At 55.4% G+C, this 9,129-nt stretch overlaps 1 protein-coding gene across 1 annotated transcript; it reads right to left on the bottom strand.

The window, feature by feature from the left end:
* Positions 1-1,922: 1,922 nt before the first annotated feature.
* MYOD1 (myogenic differentiation 1) lies at positions 1,923-4,579 on the bottom strand. Its single transcript, XM_025459670.3, has 3 exons — positions 3,728-4,579; positions 3,171-3,249; positions 1,923-2,922 (listed from the first exon to the last, which is right to left on the bottom strand). The coding sequence occupies exons 1-3, from the start codon at positions 4,355-4,357 to the stop codon at positions 2,672-2,674; spliced, it is 960 nt and encodes a 319-aa protein (XP_025315455.1). The 5' UTR covers positions 4,358-4,579; the 3' UTR covers positions 1,923-2,671.
* Between the last annotated feature and the right edge of the window lie 4,550 nt (positions 4,580-9,129).

Here is a 9,129-nt window from a genome sequence, read left to right as displayed (position 1 = left end):
AAGCTGTGTGAGGGTAAGGACTGTGCCCTCGAGGTTCTCCACTATACCATCAACACCTACACTTTATCTGGCACAAATGTCTCCACTTGTGTGCTTTCCCTCGCATCCCAGTCACAGCCCCAGTACAGGCCATGTCATGTCTCCCCTGGGGAAGCCCTCATGGCCTCCTGACAAGTCTTCCTGTCTCAAATCTTGTTCCCTCCTATCCATTTTTCCAGGCTTTTCTAAATACAGATTTGCACCCTTCCATTGATTAGACTCCTCTATGGCTTCCTATTGCCCTCAGGATAAAGTTCAAATGAGGTCCATTGGGGTCCTGCCTCGGCCTTTTCCCCATCTCACCTCTGGCCTCTCCTTGTGAGCACCTTTGGTTCCATGAAAGCACAGTTTACTTTCTGTCACTTCAGGGCCTTTGCACTTGCTGTTTCCTTAGCTTGGAGTACTCTTCGTTGGCTTCGTTTTGTTTCCAAATCCTTCAAGATTCCTACTAGAGATTACCTACCTGTCTATACCTTCTATTCCTACTGTGCTCCTCTACCACATACACCCCCTTTAGAGCACTTAATTGTGATGTAATCAGCTGCTAAGAGATTCAATCTCCCCAAACATCTGAGTTTCCCAAGGTCAGGAACTGTCCACTGGTCTCTGTTTTCAGCCAGCATAGGACCTGGCAACTGTTGAATCAGTGAATTCATAAATGTGTCAAAGGGTCTCAAAGGAGTGCAAAGAACCCCAAGGTGCATCTGGGGAAGCAGCCAGAAAAAAAGCTGAGGATTATTAGTAACAGTATCTTCAGCACCCAGTGTTGGGGACAGCAGAGGCTCTCCTCAGAGCAGAGAGCAGAGGTCCTTCTTGTTGCCAACACATCTTGCCTGCAATCCTCAGGGTCATCCCACCTGGTGAGCAGAGCATTTGAAAGTGGGCCTGAAGGTTTTCAGGGGGAAAAAAAGGGTCTGTAAGGGTGAGATGTAGGAGTCATTGAGGTCCTGGACACAAACATATGTATGTTTGGGGGTGGGCTTGCAGTGGCATATCAATGGGGAAGAATTTTTACCAGACAATCCTTCCAGGGGTCCCCTTCCCAGCCACACATGTGTGTGCACATGAGCATGGGTCTGTGGGCATTGTCTATTGTCTTTTCTTATTTCTCAAGACACAGGTCAAATGGCACCTCTTCCAGGAAGCCCTCTCCAGCACCCTGGCTAAATCAATGGCCCCTCCTTTGCTCACAGATGCAAGTCTGCACTGCCCTGTCAGGGCCAGGATGCTCTAACAGCTGGGTTACTGGCTGAGGAGAGACATTTGTGCCTGTCTGGCCTTCTATCCTGTCCCCTTAAGATTACTCCTATCACTTGGAGCCTGTAAGTGCCACGCAGCTTACTTCGCCCCTTCACACTCACTTAGTTTTTCCTTATAATGCTATGAGCACCTTATCGCATTCTCTGTACCCATGAGGCTTCCGAGTGGCACCTTGAGCTACAAATATCCAGTGAACCTTCTGGACACCACACCTGGCTTCACTCAGTATGTAGGGGCATGATTCTCAACCTTGCACGCATTTTAGAATCGCTGGGGGAGCTCTCGAAAAATACCAATACCTGGCCCGGATATCAGGGGCAGATAGATTAAATCAGAATCTCTGGCGAGTGGGGCAGGCATGGATCATTTTTCTCCCTACTACTTAAATCACTCTTAAATACACCCTGACTGCCCTGCGTGTGGTGACGGGTCAAAGGAACCTCCCCCACGCTTCGGAGCCAAACTCACCCCCTCCCTTCCTAGCCCCGCCCCAGGCTCCTCTCTTGCAATCCGCCTTCCGCCTACAGGGGTCGCTGCGGTACAGCTGGCCCAAATTTGCGGGGTTTCCTCCCAGTCAAAATCTTGCCCCCCCCCCCCCCCAGGGAGAGTCGGAGCCACCGCGGTATAAATTAGCGTCTTTATTTCGAACACCTGAGCGAGCGCCTGCGGCTCGCCCACCTGCCGTATAAACGTACAAAGTCCCTGTCGCACCGCACACCATGCCTCAGAGATAAATACAGCCCTAGGGGCTCCTGCTCTGGCAAAGCAACTCTTATTTACAGGAATAGATTACAAAAGTATTACAAAAAGTGGTCCTGAACTGGGGGAGAGGGTGGAGTGGTTAGTGTTACACGAGCGCACCTCGCGCAGCGCCGGGGCAGAGCAAAGTCGCCGGTGCTGGGGAGCGAGAGGCCACGCCCCCTTAGGCTACAAAGTAGCAGGGCTCGGGGAGAAGAGGCCACGCCCCCTTAGGCTACAAAGTAGCGGGGCTCGGGGAGAAGTGGCCACGCCCCCTTAGGCTCCCCCGGCGCCCGGAGGCGGGGCTTAGGTCTGCGCGGGTCCCACCCCGCGCAAGAAGGGGAAGGGTCTGGCCCCTCAAGAGTCAGCTCTGGCCCAAGGAGGGACCCCTAAAGGCCATCGCAGCGAGTCTCAGGGAAGGGTGTTGCGTGGAAAAAAAGGACTGTGTCCTTACTGTGGAGCGCGGGAGTGGAAACACACAAACAGTTCTCCCTCCGCTCCCAACTCGGGAGGGGTCGCTTTTAAAGCGCGGTTGGGAGTGGGGCTGGCGTTTAAGCTCAATCTTTGGGGCGCGGGGGGCGCCGTCTCTCGGGCGCGTGGGCAGCGGAGGCCTCCCATGCGGCCGCCCACCCCCTCAGAGCACCTGGTAGATGGGGTTGGGGTTTGCGCCCGCTGGGCACTGCGGGGCGGCGTCCGGGGAAGGGGTGGGGGCGCCGCGCTCCGCGTCGCTCTGGGCGGCGGCCTCCTGCGGTCCGGGAGACGACTCCGGCGGCGCCTCGGCCAGCAGGAGCGCGGGCGCCGTGGGGCTCTCGGTGGAGATGCGCTCCACGATGCTGGACAGGCAGTCGAGGCTCGACACCGCAGCACTCTTCCCGGGCCTGGGTTCTGCGCGGGGAGGGGTGGGTTAGTGGCGGCTGAGCCGCGGACAGGCCTCCCGCCTCCGGGCTCAGTGCTTGGGGGCAGACGGGAACCTGAGGACCCAGGGAGAGCACGGAGCGAAAAGGGAGTGGGCTGCACGCTTAGTATTTCATTCCCTGTACCGTCTCCGGGATTAGGGGGAGGGGGAGGTCCAGATAGAGGGAAGCCGTGGCAGCTCAAAGCGGGTAACGTGGGAAGGAGGCGCAAATACGCACCGCTGGGCGCCTCGCTGTAGTAGGTGCCATCGTAGCAGTTCCGCCGCCGGGCACCGCTCGGGGGGCCGCTGTAGTCCATCTGCAAACGGCAAGGGCAAGGGCGACCGAGTCAGGCTCGGGGACCGCGGGGGGCCAGAGCATCACTCTCTGTAACCACCTGCCCCAACTCCCCATGTCTCCGCCACGAGATCTGGGCCCTGGCTGGGGGACAGGGGCGGACGGAGATTGTCTGCAATCTCCCGGGCCAACCAGCGCGTGGACAGTCGCCTAGGAGCATAAGTCTATTTTGTAAATAGGGATGAGTGCAGAAAAGCACAACTCCAGGTCGCTGCAGCAGAGCTCTAACAGCGCCCCCGGCCGGGTGGATCGCATTTGTCCCGTGCGCCCCCAGAGCATCAGGCCACCCCGGTGACGGCTGCTCAGGACACCAGGGTCCACTCCCCAGAAGGTTCCCGGCCCAAACCTCCCTCTGGAGGGCCAACTCCCCGCCTTGTGCAACGCGTCCCAGATATAGCAAGAGCTGCCCTCACTTCTCTAGCTCGGGGTCCTGGCCTTACCATGCCGTCGGAGCAGTTGGAGCGCGGGCTGGACGCGTCGGAGTCGCCGCTGTAGTGTTCGCCGCCACGGCCTGGGGGCAGCGGGCCAGGCGCGTAGAAGGCAGCGGCGGCACCAGGGGGCGCGGCGTCCTGGTCGCGCAGCAGCGCCTGCAGACCTTCGATGTAGCGAATCGCGTTGCGCAGGATCTCCACCTTGGGCAGCCGCTGGTTCGGGTTGCTGGACGTGCAGCGCTTGAGCGTCTCGAAAGCCTCGTTGACTTTGCTCAGGCGGCGCCGCTCGCGCATGGTGGCGGCCTTGCGGCGGTCGGCGTTGGTGGTCTTGCGCTTGCACGCTTTGCAGGCCCACAGCAGACAGCGGCCGGCCTGGTGGTGCCCGCTGGGAGCGCGCACATGCTCGTCCTCGCGCGCGCCTGGCGCAGGGTGCACGGCCGCAGGGAAGTGCGAGTGCTCCTCGGGCTTCAGGAGCGCGCCCACGTGCACGAGGCGCGGGTCCAGGTCCTCGAAGAAACGCAGGTCCGGGGAGTCGAAACACGGGTCATCGTAGAAATCATCCGCCGAGGCGAAGTTGCAGAGGGAGCCGTCGGGGCCGCTCAAGTCTACGTCGCGGAGCGGCGGCGACAGCAGCTCCATATCCCGGCAGGGGGTGGCGCAGTCCCGGCTTCGCCAGGGGTTGCCCCAAACTTTCTGCCTCTCCGCAGCCCTGGCCGTGCGATGGTAAAGTACGGGGGCGTCTGAATGGACACCCGACTTTCCCCCCCTCCGCCGGGTCCTGTCGGGCCTGATGCGCGGTGAGGAAAGCGGCTGCAGCGCCCCGGGGCTTCCCCACCCCTAGCCTCACGCCAGGCGCCCGGGGCTATTTATCCCGTAGTAGCTAAAGGGCCCCAGAGCGGGAGCGGGCGGCTGGGGGCGGGGGCGCCCGAGGCCAATAGAAATGGGGTGGGGAGGAGCTTGGGATCCCCAGGGTGGCCGCTGGGGCAGGAGACTGGCCAGCCCCCTAGCCCTCGACCCCCGCGCGCGCGCTCCCGCCCCTCCCCGGGCTGGGAGCGAGGCAGAGGCTGGCAGCCCCACGCGGCTGCACTCGGCTCGCGGGCGCGCTCGCTCCAAACCTCCCCGCGCCGTCCGCGTCCGGCGCCCTCGGAAAATGTTGGCCGCGCGCGCCCAGCTCCAAGCTGACTTTGGGCTTCCCTCTGTCCTAGGATTTGTGGGGGACCCAGGTGCAGGGGATGAGTAGAACAGATCGCGAGGGATTTGGAGAGAGACCCGTGGCAGTGGGGCAGAGACACACTCAGAGCGGAGATAGTGAGACAGTGAGAGATACGGCCAAGAGATAGAGACCGAGCAGAAAGCTAGAGGCAGAAGCAGAGAAACCTGCGGCGAGACATAGAGCCCCGGGGGCGAACCGGAATCCCTGGGTGGCGCAGCGGTTTGGCGCCTGCCTTTGGCCCAGGGCGGGATCCTGTAGACCCGGGATCGAATCCCACGTCGGGCTCCCGGTGCATGGAGCCTGCTTCTCCCTCTGCCTGTGTCTCTGCCTCTCTCTGTGTGTGTGTGTGTGACTATCATAAATAAAAAAAAGGGGGGGGCGAACCTGAGATAAACTGGATGCGGCGGCCGGTCCTCGGCCAGTTCCCACCTGGGGAGTCGCTCAGAGGGCGGAGGCCCAGCCCACCTTCCCCGCCCGCCCGCCTAGGAACAGAGCCGCATGGTGCAGAAGAGGAGGATGGCTGCTGACCCTTGGCGCCAATCTCGCCAAGCCCAGGTCCTGCCCCAGGCTGGAGGCAGGGAAGTGCACTCCTGCCCAGCTCGACCTGCGTGTTTCCGCAGCGGAGTGTCCAGTGCGGGGCTGGGTGGAGATGTGTCTTCAACTGGGAAGAAAACTGTCTGCTCCGGTTTTGCCTCCTTGTTGCGTGCAGCGCTGCACCAGCGAAGTTCACTGCGCAAAGGCCTGGAGCGTCGGGACTCAGCCTGGGAACCCCACATCAGAGTGGAATCTTTGAGAGTAGAGCTTGCAGACCAATGACCTAAGTCCGAATCTGGATCCCACAGTTTTCCTGTGTGATTTTTGCGGAAGTCACATCGCCTTCCAAGCCTCCCGTTTCCCCAGTTTGTAAATTTGGAGATAATAAGAGCGATTTCTTGGAGCGATTGTGGTGGTGGTGAGAATCTAAAGACACCAAAAGATGTGGAGGTCCTCAGTCGGAGGTGCAAGGCTGTATTCTGGAGAAGGCTTGCTTCTGTCGCTGGCACAGACAGGAGTGTGTGCTCCCTGCGGGCTTCCCAGCTGTTGGCTGGGGTGCTGAGCCCTGAAAATGGCCCACGTAGTGTACAGAAGTGTTAGCTCCATTTCTTCCCAACGAGCCCACTGGAAAGACTGGGAATAGAAGGAGGAGGCAACCACCTCTTGGAATCTCTGGCTTCTTGCCACACCCTGGGGTACCCCACCCCCAGAACGCCCCTTAGCCTCTTCTTGAATCTCTAGTCCATGTCTTCCTATCAGCACTCTGGCTAGAGGTCTCCCTTGGACAGATACCCCTGCATGGGTCTCTCCTCCCAGCCCCTACAGATATGAGCAAGAATAATCGTTATGCCTTTCCCACTAACTTCTGGAAGCTGTCCTAACTGGCTCCCTGGACCCTGAGAAGCCCTCCCTTCCTACCAAACCTAGCAGACTCTTCTGGAGTCCTGCCTTCACTTCCCTGCCACTTACAGTAGTGCTGAAGGTCCCCTTCCTGAAGTGCTCACCTCCCTTCACTCTATAACACCACTTTCATATATTCATTCAGTACATTTTACGGAGCATCCATTGTGTGCCAGGTATTGGTCTAGGTGTTGGGGGATACGACAGTGAATAAAACCAAGACTCTGCTCTTGTGATGTTTACCTTGTAGGGAGACAGATGATAAACAAATAAGCCAGAAATATGTAATGTCAGGAAGTTTTAAGTTTTTTGAAGAAAAATAAAGCAAGGGAAAAGAGTGACGAAGATTATTTCTCTATACGGAGTGGTCTGGAAGGTCTCTCTGAGCTGATTGCATTTGAGCAGAGAGCAGAATGAAGGGAGAGGAGAAGCAGATATCTAGAGTCAGAAGGAAAGGCATGTGCAAAGGTCCTGAGGCAGCACTGTATTTAAAGCACAGTAGGGAGGCTGGTGCGTCTGCAGCAGGATGAGCAAGTGGGAGACCGGTAGGAGATGGGGTCAGAGTGGGATGAAGGATTTGAAGTCGCTGGAGGGCTGAGTGGAAGAGAAGAATGTTATCATTTGACTTACATTTTAACAGGAGCCTACTGGTCATGGAGGGCAAAGGCAGACGCAGGAAGGCCATTAGGAGGCTATTGTAGTTATCCAAGTGACCGGTGACGGTGGTTTAGGTCTGGGTCCCAGCAGTGGACGTGGTGAAAAGTAGTTAAATTTCAAATATATTTTGAAGATGGAGCCAGCAAGATTTATTCATGAGGCAGGGAGACAAGAGAGGAACTGAGGGTGACCCTGGGGAAGAATGGAGTTGGGGAACAGCCGGTTTGCAGATTGCAGATCAAGAGTTCAAGTTGGGGCAAAATTTGAGATGAGTGTTCAACATCCAGCTGGAGACGTCAGGTAAGTGGGGGCTTTATGAGGGTGGGGTCCCAGGGGAGAGGTCTGGGCAGCGGGGAGCCCTGTCCACTGAGACACTGGAGTCTCCCTGTCCCCAGTGTCTTTATCCTGGACTAAGCTGCCACTCTGCCGGCCTGGATGGCCAGGAAGACCACCATGGCTCCCTGGCTGCTCTCCTCACTTCCACTCTTGCCACAGCATAACCTGTCCTCTGTGCAGCGGCCTGAGTAATCCTTTAACATGTGGATGAGATGATCTCCCTTTTCTGCTTTAAACTCCGGAAAACATGATGTGGTGAGCACTGGGTGTTACACACAACTGATAAATCGCTGAACGCTACATCTGAGACTAATAATGTACTGTATGTTGGCTAATTGAATTTAAATTAAAAAATAAAAAAGAAAAAAATAACTCTCTAAGAGCTTCTGCATTTAGAATGAAATCTCTAGGTCTGCAAGGTCCCGCACAAGCCATCTCTCTGATTTCATCTGGAGCCACCATCTTTTTTGATCACTCCATCCTAGTCTGAGCTCCTTTGCTGTCTTTCCACACTGAGAGCAGGATCTGGCCTCAGAGCCTTGGCACTTGCTGCTTAGAGCACCTCCCCGGCTCCTCCCATGATTGCTGCTTTTCTTTTTTTTTTTTTTTTTTTTTTGTTAAAATTTTTTTTTTATTTATGATAGTCACAGAGAGAGAGAGAGAGAGAGAGAGAGGCAGAGACACAGGCAGAGGGAGAAGCAGGCTCCATGCTCCGGGAGCCCGACGTGGGATTCGATCCCGGGTCTCCAGGATCACGCCCTGGGCCAAAGGCAGGCGCTAAACCGCTGTGCCACCCAGGGATCCCCTGCTGCTTTTCTTATATCGGGTCTCAGCTCAAATGTGGCTTCCTGGGGATGTCTCTGACCATCTTCTCTAAGGTAGCTTCCCTCTTCACACGACCACTGTGTGATTATCTTCTTAATTCGCTCATTGATGGACGTAGCCCCAGGAAGGCAAAAACATTTTGTTCACTGTGGCATCTCCAGAAACCATCCCAGTGGCTGTCACATAGTAGGAACTTGATAAATGTGGAGTGAATGACAGGGTGGCCTCCTACCCTTTAAATCTCTATGCATATATTTGAATTTCTTGAAATATGTCATTAATGAGGATTGTTGTATTTCTTCTAAGCTAGACAGTCATGTACATGAATAAATATACAGGCTGGGTCACACTTGTTCTTCCTGGGCAAGACTCAGGGCCTATCTATTGAACAATTACACATGGCCTGGGACATTATCTTCTATCTATAGTGTACTATAGATTTGGCACTTAACTAGAAGCTTGAGTCTTTCCATTTGTCTTATACACTCACAATGAGAAATGCAAATAATTGTAATATTAGTGATTAGATTGAAACACATATTTCTTCCTACATGTGCCAGTGTCAGAAGCAGAATACCTGGCACACAGTAAGTTACCAATAAACATTTGTTGGATGAATCAATTAGTGAGTCAAACCATCTGATTATAGTGTACCCTAAGATTTCCAGGTGAGCTCCTCAGATTGCTTATCTATGCAAATCTAAATTTTTCCCCAAGCCTACGCAGGCAAGCGAACAAACAACCATAGAGATAAATTTAATACTAAGACTTAAAAGATTACAACTTTGCTTTTTGTGTTTTGCATTCATAAAAACCACTGTGGCATCACCATCAAGGTGCCTTTATGATAGGTACATGTTGTATGTTCAAACTTACCAAACACTTAATGTAGTATCACTTGTGGCTTGGAAATCTAAACTGTCTGGACTCCTGGGTGGCTCAGCGG

Source organism: Canis lupus, chromosome 21 (genome assembly GCF_003254725.2).
Source record: "Canis lupus dingo isolate Sandy chromosome 21, ASM325472v2, whole genome shotgun sequence".
Classification (NCBI taxonomy): Eukaryota; Metazoa; Chordata; class Mammalia; order Carnivora; family Canidae; genus Canis; species Canis lupus.
Note: the sequence above shows the minus strand (reverse complement) of the source record. Positions and strands in the feature narration are given on the sequence as shown.

Bases quoted from the DNA above. Each gene is read 5' to 3' on its own strand.
- MYOD1 (XM_025459670.3), bottom strand. From the start codon at position 4,357: ATGGAGCTGCTGTCGCCGCCGCTCCGCGACGTAGACTTGAGCGGCCCC. The intron at 3,250-3,727 runs GTAAGGCCAGGA...TGCCGTTTGCAG, and splicing joins CCAACTGCTCCGACGGCATG to ATGGACTACAGCGGCCCCCC. The intron at 2,923-3,170 runs GTGCGTATTTGC...CTCCCCGCGCAG, and splicing joins CTACAGCGAGGCGCCCAGCG to AACCCAGGCCCGGGAAGAGT.